This window comes from Eucalyptus grandis, chromosome 5, assembly GCF_016545825.1.
Source record: "Eucalyptus grandis isolate ANBG69807.140 chromosome 5, ASM1654582v1, whole genome shotgun sequence".
Lineage (NCBI taxonomy): Eukaryota > Viridiplantae > Streptophyta > Magnoliopsida > Myrtales > Myrtaceae > Eucalyptus > Eucalyptus grandis.
The window spans coordinates 51,052,638-51,069,970 of NC_052616.1; the positions used below are offsets into that span (position 1 = coordinate 51,052,638).

The window sequence follows — 17,333 nt, forward strand, 5'->3', positions numbered from 1 at the left end:
ATATGACCTGACATAGGCAGTTCACTTGATCATCAGTCTTGGCAAATACACAAGCTTTTATAATATTCAGATCTGATTATCGCATGAAGAGAGGAGCATTATGCTACAAAAGATTGAACAGTCAATTAGCGAAGTGTGACAGAAAAGGGACACAAAATGAATGACAAGCAAAGTGAGAATGAAGTTAACAATTGAGAAACACCCAGCGATCAAGAAAGAGAAGAAAAGCACTGCATCGTTATGACATATAGAATAAAAATGTATGGAAACTGATAAAACACAACTTCCCCTCGAGAAAGAGATGCTTTAATGTGATGAAAACCATATAGAATCTTCCAAGCAATTTTCCCTTGGCATGAAAGATTTAATCTGATGATCAACATACTGAAACTTCACGAATTCCTAAGTGGGGTGATAATAGTATCTAGGTTACCACTTAGGGAGACATAAGTCACTATGACATTGGATTGGATGAATCTTCAGGTCATCAAACAGCAATCCAACGTAGTAACTAGCCAAACTGTAGGAACTTTTTGAACTTTTGGAGGAAAAAAGACCTTTTCATATCACCAAAGACAGTTATATGTGAGAGATGACCCATACTTTCTAAACGTGAACGGCACAGCAAAGAGTCACCCAGGCATTCAAGAATTCATTGAAGGAGCAAAAATGCAGGTGCATCACCTCTCTCTCTCTCTCTCTCTCTCTCTCTCTGAGTAATAAATGAAACGCCGGACTGAACTGAAGACAGGTCAAGAAAGGTGCCCAGTTGGGAAAACATTGCCATGGAGTGGAAAGACAACGGATGACTCGACCCGATTGAGAACCAGCGACGACGACGCCGACCCAAAAGTCAAAGGCGCCTTTTGCCTCTGCTCAGATCACCTCTGAAAGAAGAAGAAGAGGAGTAGGAGGACGACGATACACACCAGCTCGACACAATTATCAGCAATGCGACCAAACCCGCTTTCTCTTTCCACATTCTTCCTGCCTCTCTCTCCCTCTGACTGTATTACAACTGACGAATAAGCAAGAAGGAAACGTTCTTGGCAAAACTCAAACCCATCCCTGTTCTTGTCCGATTATTCAGACACAGCATTAGAAAGACTGGGTCGAGGGCAATTATAGGGCTGGTTTCTTGCATGATGGAGCAAATGATTGGCGAGGATTTATGCTGATGTCTGTAGTAATTGAGGAACCATTTTCTCCAGGAAATCCAGGCTCCTACCTTAACTCGATAATCAATGGTAAACAGCTTTCGTTGGTTGTCAAACTTGGACTCGCAAATGAACAATCAGCCACCAAGCGACATGCCTCTATAACTTTGTAAACTCCCAGTACTGAGTTGCATTTTCTGTTTACTGACCAATATCATAACAATGCATGTAAAGCCTCCAAATTGCACTTTCACAATGCATAATTGACCAAAAATTCTATACTGTTCTAATCAAAATTATTGGTCAATGTAGCTTTACTGGTCCTGTTGAGCCAATGATTTCATTTTGTGATAAGCACTTAGCAAATAGGGAAAAAAATAGTCGATTGTATTTATCACTTTGTTTCACTGGATTGACAAAATTGAATGCAAAGTGACAGCATGAGTTCACAGCAAGCGCTCGTTCAGAAACAGAAAAGACAAAACATCCGCACCATTTGAACAAATAGCGATTAACTAATCCAACATTGTCAGAAAAACCAAAAAACACCCCCATTCAAACATTTAGAAGTGCCTATAACCGCAGTCTTCTGACTTGAATGTCTCGACAATATGGAAAGGAACTAATCAGCGCGAAGATCCATATATAAACATCAAACGCGAGACGTTACTGTAGCGCATCAAAGAACAATGATTAGATAATAAGTAAAATACAACTATCAAAAGCAGCATGAGACCAATAATGCACTCCAAGTGTAAACAGATCAGTCTATAGACACAAACTATCACATCACATAGTAAGAACACATGTCGAAGAGATAAAATGCACATCTCGGATTTGCAATCGACTCTATGAGACTAACCTTCGTGCCAAAAAGGACCGACAGGATAGTTGGCCACGTTCTTCGGCAGGTCGTCGATGTCCCTCGCGGAGGCGGAGGCAGAGGGGCGTCGGCGTCGGAGTCGGGGGCGATGGAGGCAACCGGCTTGAGGGGCGTTGACGTCGGCGTTAGAGTCGGGTTCAGGGGCGGAGGCGGAGGTTACGTCGGCGTTGGAGTCGGGGGCGACGGAGGCAACCGGCGGAGAGGCGTCGGCGTTAGAGTCGGGTTTAGGGGCGGAGGCGGAGGCTGCGTCGGCGTCAGCGTCGGAGTCGGGGGACGGAGGCAACCGGCGGAGGGCTTCGGCGTCAGAGTCGGGGGCGATGGAGGCAACCGGCGGAGGTGAAAGGGCGTCGGCGTCGCGGTTCACTGGAAAGGGCGTCGGCGTCGGCGTTGCGGGCAACCTGTGGAGGCGGAGGCGGAGGGGAGGGGCGTTGGCGTCGTGCGGAGGAGCGTCGGCGAGAACAGGGAGGGAGAGCAGAGGAGGGGAAGAGCAAATGGAAGCACAAGGTTCGTTTTTTGTTCTCCCCGCAACGGAACGGAGAACGGGGAGAGAGAGAGAGAGGACGAGTCGACAGGTCGCAGAGGCGAGAGAGGAGAGAGAGAGCGTCAGAGGGGTGGGCCCCAGGAGCGGCGCGCGCAAATTTTGAACCTCTGACGACGTCGCCTACGTGGAGCCACATGTCGGATTCTGAATGGTCGTAGCCTAAGCCTACATGGAGGCTAAGACCCACCCAATATTTTCTCGCATCAAGAGAGCTTCATGAAACCGCAGACAATGAATGCCAGTTGTCTCGTCTTTGGCAGAAGATAATTATAGCTATACTAAAAATTATTCCAACTAAAAGGTTTGTTCCGCTTTATCAGAAATGGACCAAACATAAGGTCATATGAGTACGCATGATAAAATTTCTAGAATAAAAATTAATTTCTGAATGAGTTTCTAAGTAAAAAAACTTATTTAATAATGACTTAAAAATTTTATTTTTGAATAGAAATTTGTTTGATAATAGAATAAAATTTCTATTTCTACGAGGTTGCCGACGCCCGACGGCCAGCAGTGGGCATCTGGCAGCCAGCGTCCAACGTTCGGCTTCCAGCAACAAGCATCCGACTTTTGCGGCCAACAACCGGTAACGGGTGCTCGCCAGTCGGCGACGGGCGTTCGATGTCCCATGGGCGGCGAGGGTCGACGTGTGGTGACAAGAGTGAACAATGAGAAGATTACTTATTTTTCATTTTAGTTCTAGAAATAAAAAAGCTAAAAAATTTTGATTTTGATTTTTGCTCCAAATTTATTTTTGGAATAGAAATCATTCCAGAAATAGAAAAATGAAATTGCGTTAGTAAACAAATTTTTGTTCCAAACTTGTTTCAGGAATAGAAAAATAAATAAATAGAGAAACAAAAATTGTCATATGTGCCCTAAATCTACGGACCTAGCCCCCTCAACCTCATTCTCATCTTCAGGATGTCCAATTTGGGCGGTTCTGTGCACTCTAGTGTAGTCATGAAATCAACCGAGCAGGTGCTGAACTTATGAGGAACCATAGCATCATACACAATGATCCACCCACACAAAAGTATTTGGGAGACTAAATCTGATGAAGGCTTTGAGCAGATAACAAAACATTTACTGTTGATGCGATTAGCCTCTGTGAGTTCATATTCTGAGATTCAGTCTTAGAAGCAAAAGGAAAAGCAAAATCTAATCTTCCCGTGTAGAAGTGAAGTAAAACAATTTCAAAACAAAAAAGACATGGTTTTTTAAATGCATTATATCTGAGAAACTCTTTATGTAGTCTAGTGGAATAATTACAAAAAGACAGAGTAATTGACACTCATTTACCAAAAATTAGGTTTTGATGGTTTGGCATGATGTCATTCACTGTTAGTAGATGAAAGATAAATATCGATATAAGAAAATTCAAATAGAGATAATGCGACAATTGGTCTCATACAATACGAATTAGGCATTTTCTCCGCAGAGAAATTTTTCAATACAGACACAAACGAATAATAAAGGACTGCACTCATTCAAGGAAAGAAAGACATAATAGCAATTGCCATTGTTTTCGTCCATGAAAATAAAAGAAATTGACGACTGATGAGTGTACGTCCAAATCTTTGCAGAGATCCATGTGGCGTGGCAGTTGGAGTTCATCTGCACTCAAAAGAAAAAGCAAATGAGCTTAGAAAATCTACAATATAATATTATGACATTCACTGTGCTGTCATGCAGATTTGTCATTTTTTTTTTTCATTTTACAATAGACGATCTCCTCTGGAGCCCTGACTGGCCCACCTACAGGACAAATGACCCAGAAAACCCACTAACCATCATGGGGTAGGGATGTCAACGGCTCGGTTCGATTTGATTTAAAAAAAAAAAATCGAACTGAACCATTAGAAAAAAATTCCGAACCGAACCAAAATTTTGGTTCAATTCGGTTCGATTTTTCGGTTTTTGATTTTTAGTTTTTTGCATTTCTTTTATTTCTTCTTTCCTTCTCTGCGTCGTCTTCCTGGATGCTTGCATCATCAAAAACCCCCAAAAAGGTCAACGACCGAGAGAAAAAAACCCTCACCGGACCCTTCTCGACTGCCACCAGAATCTCCTCGGATTCGCTGCCCGTGCCGTCCTCCCCGTCCCTGTCCCGTCGCTGTCGCCCGCCGCCGCGTCGTCGCAAATGGAGGAGACAATGTTCAGCAGGTTGAGGGGCAAGGGGGCAGGGGGAGGTTGCGGGAGATGAGGCCAAAGGCGCACATCAGCGACTTCGTCTTCCTCCTTTCTCTCTCCTCTGTCTTCTGCGGATACAGACCCACTCTCTTTTTTTCAAAATGCTCTCTTTCAATTCGCCTCCATCTATGCATCCATCTTCGCCTACTTCTTCGACCTCCAGCGATGTTGCCTCTTACCCAACTCCTCTCCCGCCCTCCACGTCGACGCTCGGGTCGGCGAACCATCATCGTCCCACTCACACTGCTGCTGCTGCGGCGGCTGTTGCTGCTACTGGGGCGGGGGATGGGGGCTCTCGTGCTGGGCCACCATGGAGGTAGGCGCGCGAAATCAAGCCAAAGGAGACAGGGGAGTCGAGAGAGAATAAAACTGAATTTTTAATGGTTTATTGGTTTGTGATTCGGTTCGGTTCGGTTAACCGATAAAAATCGAATCAATAAAAGAATATTGATTTTTAATGACCGAATAAAAAAAATCGAATTTTTCAGTTGAGTTTTTGGTTCGGTTCCGACACCCTACTGGGGAGCCTCGCCCCACCCCCATCCCCACTTTGACTTATTGTTAATGCAAAACATTTAAAAACTTTCACCGCATTTAAGGCAAGCATATTCATATAAAATTGTTTCATAAGTTTTTAGATTAATATTATAAAAAAACCCTCAATAGATATTTTATGATAAATTTATTCAAAATTAGTTTTTGAATGCAAAAAATTTTTAAACTGATGCATTTATGACAAATTTATCATTTATTAATTTTTGTTAAATTGAATTAATATCACGAAAAATCACAAATCAGTATATATGTGACAAGATAAGGATAAAATCCAAAACTGTACACCCGTTAACTGCCACATGTTATTAAATTCAGTAATTTGACGATAAAATTTAATAGAAGCTAACGAAAAGTAAATTTGTCACTAATGCACAAATTTTGGATTTTACATAATATTAATCTCTTTTTTTTAAAAAAAAAAATTGAATAACATTTTAAATTTTAGCAAGAAAATAAGAACATACTTTTTACTTTTGCTTAATCGAAAACAAACAGGCCCTGAGATTGTTGAGTTGAGGACATTTACATCACTATCCTAAGTTACTAGCTGGCAAACCCGTGCCTCACTCGGGCCATTTTTCATGTCAAATAATTACAAATATTCAATCTGCTGAGAAAAGGAGATCCTATTTTGTAAAAATGTTCTTAGCCACATAAATTTTCTTTTTCCCCATTATATATTACATGGAAAAAAAAATAGCATGCGAGGGTAAATTGATGCATAGAAAAGTTCCAAAAGTGGCCCTGCATATCGGGGAATTTTTTTTTGGGTCAGAGCATGTTGGGGATTTTAACTTAACGCTTTTTGTTATTAAAATTGCTACAAAAACGAAAGTAAAAAACCTTAGTCAAATTAAATAAAAAAAAAACTACAAACACAGTTAGAAAATAGTTATAAGAAGTTGAACCACATCACCAATCAGATCGTTAACATAGATATATGAAAGTATTTCGACTGGACAAATTAATTGAATATATCGATATTTTTATAAAAAGATTAAGAAAATAATTTTTCTAAGAAGATTGAGGATTTTTTTTTTTTGAAGTTGGAAAGTCAAATTTAAAGTGAATAGATTTACCTGTGCGCTAACTTTTCATGCATATAAAGTTCAAATAAATCAGTTTCTATAGGATGATTTATTTTTATTAGCGATTTTTTTGGCCGATATGTTGATCGGGGGAATTTTGCATTGGCTCCGTTCGACCCCCTATAATTTGTATTAAGCCAAGTTTCTTGCCAACAAAGATTATCCAAGAGCCTTCAAAATACATTATTTGGAGTAGCGATCATTCTCGCGCTATGCACTGAATTGGGTTCATGGTTTAATAACTTCTTTTTTGTTTTATTATCCGAGTTAAAAGTTTTAGATAGTATTACGAATTGAGTTTGTAGATTTAAGTACCACTCCAGTATTATATGCAACTTCTAAATTTTTGGTCAAATTTAAATTGGATTGTTTACTTTACACATAGAATTATTTAATATTGAATTTTTCTTTTTGCAATCTAATGACCTGCCATTGATTGTTTTTAGTAAATACTTTTTTTTTTCATATCATTCTTTCTTTTTCTAATTGTAATACTTTAATTAAATTTCAATTCGATTGAAGAATTAAATGAATCGCTATGTTACATCTAAATACAAAGAAGAAATACATAGGTGCTTACCTAGTCCTCCGTCCATTGTACACGTGTCTCATCAAGCTCAATTTTAGGAATATGAGCGATTTTTGGCCAATCCTCACCAGTTGTTGGTCGACACCTCTCGCTCAGTTCACCACAATCATTGACGAATAATTCTTTGAGGGCAGTGAGGGATGAGATTCCTTGCGGCATAGATAATAAGTTGGGACATTCAGACAAGCGAATTAATCTGAGACGTGTATGATTGGGCAGCCATTTGGGTACAGCCGTCAACCTCGAGCAATCAGAGACAAGAAAGCTCTCCAAAGTGCAGGCAGACTTATCAAGACATTGGAGCAGCTCCATCACTTGTTCAGAATTTGATATTGATAGCACACGAAGATTCAAAGGAAAGTTGGACTTGTTCTCCTTGGTCAACATGAGCCGGCAATTACAAATATACAGGGTATGTAGGCCGATTAATTCCACGAAAGGCAGAGATATTGGTCCCCACAATTCATAATTATCAATTGTTGAAGGCGAGTTAGTAGACAAGTACCTTCAAACAGAACTTCAAGATTTTGGCATCCCATGAGTGAGAAAAATTGTAGATTTTCCAAGTATTGTATTCCAGTGTCTTGTAGATTCTTTTGCTTTGTTGTTATATGTAGATACTTAAGGCTGACGAGCCTCTTCATATTTTTGGGTAAATCACATAGTTCTGAGCAATCAGTGAGATCCAATTCTTCCAAAGTTTGCAGGTCACAAATGGTATCGGGAAGCTTCTTCAATCGATTGTTATTTGTGATAGTCAACATCCTCAAGTGCTTCAAGTTGCATATAGAACTTGGCAGCTTTTCAAAAATACCATACGCCAATTCCAAAAGCCGCAAGTTGTTACACTTAGAGATGCATGTTCTAGCAAACTCTCTAGTAATAAATTGATCATCAGCGTTGGAGGTTGACATAATTGCACGCAGCCTCTTTGAAGTTGGCTTTCTAAGAAAAGGTGGGACTCCATCGGAATTTGAGATTCCTCGTAATGAAGTGCAAGAGAATAAAACCATCCGAACTCCTTCAAAAATCTCTGCAGTATCAAATTCAACACTAGAGCAATAATTTTGTGCCACAATTGTTGCAAGAGAATGGACTAGATCGTGCACTATAAAAGTTGAAAACATCGAGTCAAACGACTCTTTTGGTTGGATCAAAGATCTCTTCCACAACTCATTGACATACTCAACAGCAATGTCTTCCAATGCTACTTCTTCCCCTGCTAAATTAATGAACCCTAAAGCCTGCCATACGCAAGCTAATTCAGTGCACTGTATTTCAGCTCCTTTATCAAAAAGGGATAATATGAAAAAACAATGTTTTAAGTGCAATGGTAAATGATCATAACTAAGCTTAAGTACTGGCAGGACGTCCTCTTCTTCTTTCATTAACTTCCATGTCTCGCTATCTCTTATATGTGCCCAATGCCGTTTTTCGTCCTTTGTGTAAAGTACACTGCCCAAAGTTTTCACAAGGAGAGGAACTCCTTGACATTTTTCCACAATGTCATTTCCAATCTCAAGGAGATCACGACATGGTTGCTTTTCCTTTTCATCAAATGCCCATTTTTTGAACAAGGTCATGGAATCTTCATGAGAAAGACCTTTTAAATTATGCGCTAGATGAGTACCCATTATAGAAGCGACTTCTAAACTGCGCGTTGTCACAATTATCTTGCTTCCACTAGCTCCTTCGGTTAGCAAAGCTTTCAATTCTTCCCATCTACAGCGGTTGTTGCTCCATACGTCATCCAAGACCAGTAGAAATTTCTTGTCTTTGATGGTGTTTCGCAAAATAGTTTGCAATTGCTGAATATCAAGGTTACTCAAGCTTTGACTAGTTGCATCTTTGATGATTCCTTCGATAGTCTTTTTTAAATCAAAATTCTCGGGTACACACACCCATAGTCGCAACTCAAATTGCACTTTCACACCATCATCATTGTAAACTAATTTAGCTAGGGCCGTCTTGCCCATACCTCCTATTCCCACAATGGGAATCACCGAGAGGTTTTTGTGATCTGGCTGCATCAATATCTCAATTATTTTTTGTTTATCAATATCTCTTCCAACGACATCCAAGTTGTTTACAAATGAGTAAGTCATCTCTCGTGATCGCATTTGCGCCACACCATCGTCAACACTCCGCACATTAAGATCAAATTGTTTCTTCTCGATGGAAATTTTAGATAATGTCTCCCTAATCTCCTTGATCTTATGACTGATTTTTGCACGGAGTATCACTGGATTAGAGAGGGAAAAGAAGCGGTGTACCTTCTTTTGACGCCCCCATACTGACTGATTACCCGCTTCCGTAAGGCTTCACACTCGAGTTCATCGAGCACATCCTCCGCATCATACAACACGTCTCGAAGCCGACCTAGCCACAGTTGCAGGCTGTGGTTCTTCGCCTGTTGCTCCTCAGCATCTAACAACACGGCAGTAATGGCAGCCAACGTATTTTTAAGCTCGTGGATCTGATCTTCGATGCTATAAATTGCGACGGCTTCTTGGAACGCCGAGGATGCGATCTTCCCCAGCACACCCTGTGCAACGCTGAAGAGGAATGATTCAGCCATGCTAGGTGATGGGGAAAAGATTCAGGCTATTTGGTTCGAGACCAAAAGAGCACCCAATGTCTTCCTCTCTTGAGTCAATTGATATAATGACGACTCGCATGATGTCTTCCTCACTAGTGGCCTCCAGGTCAAAAGAAAGACGGTTTCGACCTTTTCCTTATCTTGTTATCTTACTTTCCTTGCGAGTGGCCTCCAGGTCAAAAGCAACTCGTTTCTACCTCTTTCTTTATCCTACTTTCCTGGCACCAATAAGGAAACGCGATAAGTTGATACTAATTCTAAATCAAATTTATTAATTTAATGATGTTCCCAGTTAAATGATAATCCGATGCACCTTTGCTAGAATATTTTTCATGAACTATTTCACTGGCCATCACAAATCAATTATGAGTATCAATTATTGCACTTTTTCTAGTATCGAATGAACATAAACAATCCTCAGCAAAAACTTTTACATTTCAGACTCTGTTTATTTTGCGAAAAATGAATAATTAAGAAAATTATTTCTTAAAAATGATCATTTGTACCACTTGAAATAATTAGCCAACGAAAAACATTTATCATTATAAGCAACTACTCATGTCTAAAAATTTTCCCAAATGATGAAAATATTTTCCATTCATTCATTTCTATAAATAAATATTTTTATAATAATTCATTTTTCGTGAAATAAACGAAATATCTATTACAAATGTTTATACAAAAGACATTTCCTTTCTGTTTTTGCTTTGACAACTAGGAAAAACATGCCCCAGGCAAGAAAGCCCGTATAAGTAATTATTGATCTCACAACAGATTGTATGTATATTAATTTTCCACTCAACTCATTTAGTTATCCTCAAAATAACATTAACTCACAAAACTCAGACTCACACTTCGCCAAAAATGTCGTTCTTTGATGGTCATTGGAGGATGGAGGGGACAGGTTAATCAAGACCGCAGTGGATTTGCATGGCGGCGAGGAAGAGAATTTGATAGATATCAACATTTCTCCGGCGAGAAAGTGTCACGGTGAAGGATATATTCGGCTTATCATCGAACTGATATTGAAGTTGAAGGTGAATGCGAGGATTTTGGATTTTATTCATTTTTCATTTTTGTTTCTTTGGGGATGAGAGACTCAAAGGAATTGAAATCTGCGAAAAAAGAGGAATCGGATATTGGATATATCAGCGGTTGAGAATGGAGAAAAATTTCTATTAGAGAAGACAAATGGCTTAAGAATGGACCCATAGGTGGCCCGGCGACAAGAGATGAGCCACTCAAAGTGGCTGATTTAATAGATATGGAAGCGGCACAATGGAAAGAACCTCTGTTAAGGTCCATGTTTGATGATCAGCGAGTCTCGAAAATCATAGCTATCCCTATAGGCCTCCCGACCAAAGAAGATAGATTGGTATGGACAGATAACAAATCGGGGAACTATATAGTGAAAAGCGGAATTTCAACAACAGAATCACAACAATCAGCCCACACACATCGACAACAACAGCATCCTACCAGGTTAAACCAGAACTTTGGAAGCATATATGGAAATTAGCAATAACCCCTAAGATTAAATTCTTTTTATGGAATGCATGCCAAAATGCTTTGCCAACTTTGGAGAATCTATACAAGAGGAAGATAGTACCTGCACCCATATGCCCAATTTGCAACCTCGAACCGGAAACGATCGAGCATGCCCTGCTGCTCTGCCCTTGGACCTCTCAAATTTGGAACGCGCAAACTCTGCAAGTCAAAATATCTAGAGTGGGTTTGACCCGATTCGATGAGTGGCTATATAAAGTGAAAGAAGATCCACGAAGCTCACCAAAATTTGATCTAATCGTGACCGCTTTGTGGTGCATTTGGAAGGACAGAAATCATTTTATCTTCAGGAAAAACCCCCTGAACCGCATCATACCCTGTTCAAAGCCTCAACGTTACAAGATAGTTTTGCGACTTGGAACCGAAAACCAAAAGAACAGCAAAAACGTGAAGTCTCACCTCAGAAGTGGCGACCCCCAAATCCTGGAATGATCAAGATCAACATAGACGCCTCTTTTGTTAGCAACCTCAGCGTACACCCAGCCTCTGAAGTAGACCAAGGAGATGGCGTCTTCACCTCTAGTACATCCCCAGCCTCCGATCCAACTAGAGGGGCCGGTTTCTTTCAATCCAACGCACCCCCAGCTTTTGAACCAACCAGAGGAGCTGTCACCTACTTTGGCGCAATTCCAGCCTCTGTTCCAACTAGAGGGCCGACGCACACCCAGCCTTTGAATCAAACAGAGGGGCTGTCTCTCTGCAACTCTGGTCCTCCCCCTGCCTTAGATCTGACCAGAAGGGCCAGCGACCATTACAATCACGCTTCCCCAGCCTCCGATCCCACCAGAGGGCTTGTCTTCAGCAGCAACGATGCTCATCCAGCTTCCGATCCACTCAGAAGAGCTGTCGCCTGTATCTGCCGCGACTCCCTCGGCAGATTAGTAGATGGGTTCGCCAAATCGGTTGCAGTCAGCTCAGCGGAACAAGCAGAGGCTGCGGCGCTCGTCGAAACCCTAGATTTTATCTCCACCAAGTTTCCCTCGAACGGAACTATACTGAAGTTGACTGCAGCCGAGAGACGAATAAAACAGTGGATTGGAGATGCATTTCCACGCGGTTTGAGTGAGTTGACAAAGTCTTTCTTCTTTTTCTAAGGTCCGCACCTTCCACGCGGTTTGAGTGAGTTGGCAAAGTCTTTCTTTCTTTTTTTTTTCTATAAGGTCCGCTGCTAAAACGCCCACGAAGCTCATATTTGATTCGGCGGATCTCGCGCACGAGGTCGCTAGGGGGGTCGCTTCATGTTCTCCTACCTCAACAAACTATTCCTATCAGTTGATGTTCGAATTAAAGAAAATAAAAATCTCTAATTTCTTATGAAGCGCGAACAAAATGTCGAAAGTCTAATCGCTCTAAAATGTATTGAAAAGGAGGTTTTCGGTCTTTGTAATTCGTGTGGAATATTAATTGACAAATCACTCGATCTCAGGGTGCGTTTATTTCGCTGAAAATTTCACGATAAATGAAAATATTTTTTATGGATATCATTTTGAAGGAAAATAGTTAATTCTTGATTATGATTTACAAGGATGGGGAGTCACTTTTTATTTTATTATTTTTGGCGCATGGAAAATGTTTTTTCTGTATATCATTTAGCTTTCTATGATTAAAAATCGAAAAGTTCGAAAATAATTTTCTAGGAGCTGCTTTGCTTCAAATCAACGGACTTCTTATATCCGACAAAATAGTCAGGGGAAAAATGTGGAAAGGTCAAATATCGATTCATGACATGATGTGTATGCATTAAATCGATATAAGAAGGACTTGTTGAGCTACCCAATTACAGGTGGCCACATGATTGGACTAACCAAGCGGGCCTACGCCGGCGACGTCAGCAGCGGCAGTTGGTGGCGGTGGGCGGTAGTCCGTCGTTAGCGGTCTTTAGTGGCTGGCGGCAACAGTCGGCGATGGCAATGGTTAGTGGCGGGCAGCAACGATCGGCAATGGCCGTGATAAAAAAAAAACTTAAAAGAAATTATACATTATAAATCATATCAAACACATTTATATTCTTTTTTCATTTCAAGAATAAAAAATTTATATAATTATTAAACGCGTTCTTTTATTAAAAAATTATTCCAAGAAATAATAATAAAAAACTATTTCCAAAAAAAAAAAATTGTTCCAGAAGCCTTACTAAATAGACCCTTAATGGCAAAATAGGGAGGGACAACGCCACAAGGACTTTTTGCTTGGGCACGATGGCCCTTTGCGGGGCCCACCATTATTACTCTATTACTTTAAGATTGATGCCAAAAAAATTCTAAACTACACAAATATCTCAAACTCTGTTTTACTCACTAAAAACCCTAAATTTGTTCATCATGATGCAAATAATCTTAAAAAATTTCAAGTCATAAAAAACCCGAACTTATATAATAGTGCAATATTGGGAATATATTTGGATACCGTAAAAGTTAATGATTTAGTATCTACATTCCCTTATATAATACAGCCTTTATTATCTATCTATTTTCATATTATAGTTGGCGACATATTTCGACACTATTCATTATGTGTTCTGTTACCTTGCAATATAACCGAACTAAATAGAACCGAACTTCTGATCTCCCTATTCAACTCTACTCTTACCATTAGAACTATTCATTTTTAATAGAAAAATCAAAGGAAAAAAAAAATCGGATGGAGCTAAGTTTTATTCATCCGACGAAAATAATGCTTGGCCACATGTTGACCAAATGAGAAACATCGAACCAATTTATGCCAAAAAAAAAAAAGGTAAAATCGCATTATGTTGTCAAGCTTATTGATGAATACGTGAACAAATTGATAGCTCGCCTATTCATTTTTCATTTGCAATTGGAAATTTATGTCATAAATACAATGTCACCATGTCCATGGCCTTATTACTCAATACATTAGTCCAAAAAACGTTGGAAGTCCAGAGATGTGCACTTGAGTCAAACTTGTATTAAGAAATTTTGCTTTCTTTTGCTAGTCTTTTCAATTTTGCCTTAATTACGGTAAAGATCCTACAACTTATGTTTGTCCGATATTTGAGTTCCAAACTTTTGATTTCTATAATTAAACGCTAAAACTTGTCAATGTTCTCCACCTCAGTCCTTCCTTATATCTGTTAATTTTTCAGACTATGTAACATTTTTTTATTATTTGTTTTTATTTGCATAAGTGGCATTTTTGTGATGCCAAATAGGCATCACGTCAGGAAAAACTTACAGTAGTTTTTTATTTTATTTTAAAGACTAAAATTGAAAAAGAAGAAGAAAGAAGTCAAAAGAGAGATCGTTGAAGGTGAGGGCTCGAAAAAGTCCCAAATTGCCCAGTATTCTACCAACTAGTTATCCAAGATTCAAAACTTCTATTGAATGAGAGAAAGATCCACCGAGGGCAATAGTACTAAAGACGAAAGATATACAAAGAGGAAGAAATGTTTTTTCTTTGTCTATTTGCATCTTGGAATAGTTAATGGGCCCAAAAATCATTCGTTAAATTTATGTGATATGCTACTTCTATTAACCCAAAGTTCTATTACGAGGCAGCAGACCTATGGATATATTTCTTAGTTTTAATTTCTAGGGTTAATACCCTGAAAAACCCCAAACTGGTACATTTGTGACAAATTTACCCCAAACTATTTTTTTGACCATGAAAAACCCCAAACCTGGTAAACCCGTGACAAATTTACCCCGACCGACTATAAAAAACCCTAAACTGACATTTATGACAAATTTACCCCAAACTAATTTATGCGACTGCAAAAACCCTAAAGCGGTAAATTTGTGACAAAATCTTTCTCTGCTAAATTGGATTAATATCGCAAAAAAATCACAAAAATTGTAAACTATGACAAACGGAGCGTAAAATCCTAAATTGGTATACCGATTAACTGTCACGTGTCATTTAACTTAATAATTTGAGAATAAAATTTAACGAAAACTAACATAGGGTAAATTTGTCACAAGTGTACCAGTTTGTGGTAAATTTATCAAATGTATACCAGTTTGGGGTTTTTGGTGGTCAAAAAAATAGTTTAGGGTAAATTTGTCACAAGTGTACAAGTTTGGAGTTTTTCAGGGTATTAACCCTAATTTCTAATGCACGAGTTAGTCATTGAATTTAGAAAGAATACAAAAATAGTATAAGAGCAGGTTGAATAATTTCGTAGCGTAAATAGAAATACTATTTACATTGATTAAAAGTAAAAGTGCATACAATTTTTTGGCCATATCTATTTATAAATCTTTTTATGATTACTTTCGTTTTTTATATGTATTTTAAAGTTGCAATATTTCAAAGTAGGACGAGACAACTTCCTTTAACGTGCTGTAAACCATTGTAGCTTTGGACGTATTGTAGTTATTGGGGGTGTTTATCAAATTCCTTTAATAGTTAGAGCACTCCTTTTCACGCCTGAAACTCTTACTAAAAAGTTGACCAACAACCTCTTTACCTAATCAAGGACATGGAGACTGTAATTGACTGGACCATGCCATATTTTAACTTGGAAACTATCATCTCGTTTTGCTTCAAAGACCAACCAGAATTTATGCAATCGGAAGCAGGCATTTCTCTTTTCTTTTCGGGAATGATTGAGGTTAAGGAGTCCAACTCCAACCTTAAGGCGAGGTAAAAATGACTTAAATCATTATTTTATTTCGAAGATAAGAAAATTCCTCATCCAATTAGAAATTGGGAAAAATGGCACTTGTTTTGGCAGAAAGAAAGGTTCCGCTAGATGTGGAAGACATATATTTAATGATCAGTTCTTATCCCATTTCTCTTATTGTTGGGCATGTGATGTTCCTTTTCATGCCAATATGTTCTCTTCACCTGCTTAATGAACACGACCGCTTTCTTTGAAAAAGAAAAATTTCACCAAAAATCCACGTTTGTTAAATGAGAGAAAGAGTTCCCCCACCATCTAATATGGGGAAAAGTACTAAAAATATCATAAGTCTATTGCATTGCTATCTATACAATTATAAACATTTCGCATAGACTAATTTATTACTAAATATTTTTATATTGGTATCAATTGAGTTCATCTTGCTAATTTAGGCTGGAAATTATAAATGTTGATGCTAGTCAATTTACAGAGCATGATTGACACTAACAAGGATATTTTTTAATGATTTTTTTTTGATTGATTTATTTATTATTTATTATTTTTTTTGTCTTTATTTTCTTCCATGGCCTTTGTTGGCACTAGCACCACCAACACAGACTAGGCTTGTGAGAGTTGGCCTTGCCTGAGTGAGGGTCGGCTTGCCTAGGTGAGGGTAAGCGCCAATGAGGCCGACCCTCGCCTAGGTCAGGACGGCCTTGTTGAGCATTGCTTGGGTGTGAGTTGGCCTTGCTAGGCCTCTCCATGGAAGTGATGAGCTCGAGCTCAAGGTTTTGGTCAGTGAAGGGTACAAGCCGCTCAGCGTGTTCAACTGGCGTGATCACTTCGCTCTGCTGGGTTGGCCGGATCTACAGCGCATGAGCGCTAGCGGGAGGCATCGGGAGCTCTGTCGGAAGGTGAACATCTTCGTGGGGCTCATGGAAGATCACGGGATGAAGAGCAAGGTCAAAGGTGAGAGCTGTCGAGATTTCATCATCGTCTCACTTGACTTGGACAAGGAGAACCATCTCGGTGACTCGGACGTGATTGCTATTCTCATCCATGGAAGAGGAAAACAAAAATGAAGAAAAGAATTATAAAAAAATTAAAAATATCAACGTCAGTAATTTCGAGCTAAAATTAACCAGATAGATTCAATTGGTATCAATATGAAAATGTTTTAAAAATAAAGTAATACAGTTAAAAGATTTAAAACTAAATTTATATAAATATAATAGGTTAAGAACTTTTTAAACATTTTTCTCTTTAACGTGTTCTGACATACTTAATGTGAAAGGAAGTACGTCAAGTCTTCAAAGTTTCGGTGTCCGATTGAATCTTTGTCGAAGAGCAAAAGCTGCAAGTGCTTCTCTCATTAAGACACCGATTTTGGGGCAATTGAGGAGACGAACGAGGGAAAGGCATTTAAGGGTTGAGAAAATTTATGGAGCAATGAGGAGTCGTGGAAATGCGCAGAGAGAGAGAGAGAGAGAGAGAGAGAGAGAGAGAGAGAGAGAGGGTATTATCAAGATCTACCTTTTGTCCATTTAAACTTCTGCTCTTCGCCTCTGCCCATAATT

The 17,333-nt window shown here is 39.2% G+C and overlaps 2 protein-coding genes across 2 annotated transcripts; both read right to left on the bottom strand.

The window, feature by feature from the left end:
- Positions 1 to 7,431: 7,431 nt before the first annotated feature.
- Positions 7,432 to 11,713, bottom strand: LOC104445550 (putative disease resistance protein RGA1). Its single transcript, XM_018874900.2, has 3 exons — positions 11,571 to 11,713; positions 11,215 to 11,488; positions 7,432 to 9,823 (listed from the first exon to the last, which is right to left on the bottom strand). Exon 3 carries the CDS (start codon positions 9,124 to 9,126, stop codon positions 7,432 to 7,434), a length of 1,695 nt encoding a protein of 564 aa, XP_018730445.2. The 5' UTR covers positions 9,127 to 9,823; positions 11,215 to 11,488; positions 11,571 to 11,713.
- LOC104445520 (putative disease resistance RPP13-like protein 1) lies at positions 9,246 to 9,584 on the bottom strand. The gene has a single exon (XM_039313845.1). The coding sequence runs from the start codon at positions 9,582 to 9,584 to the stop codon at positions 9,246 to 9,248; it is 339 nt and encodes a 112-aa protein (XP_039169779.1).
- Positions 11,714 to 17,333: the final 5,620 nt, after the last annotated feature.

Bases quoted from the DNA above. Each gene is read 5' to 3' on its own strand.
- LOC104445520 (XM_039313845.1), bottom strand. From the start codon at position 9,584: ATGGCTGAATCATTCCTCTTCAGCGTTGCACAGGGTGTGCTGGGGAAG.
- LOC104445550 (XM_018874900.2), bottom strand. From the start codon at position 9,126: ATGCGATCACGAGAGATGACTTACTCATTTGTAAACAACTTGGATGTC.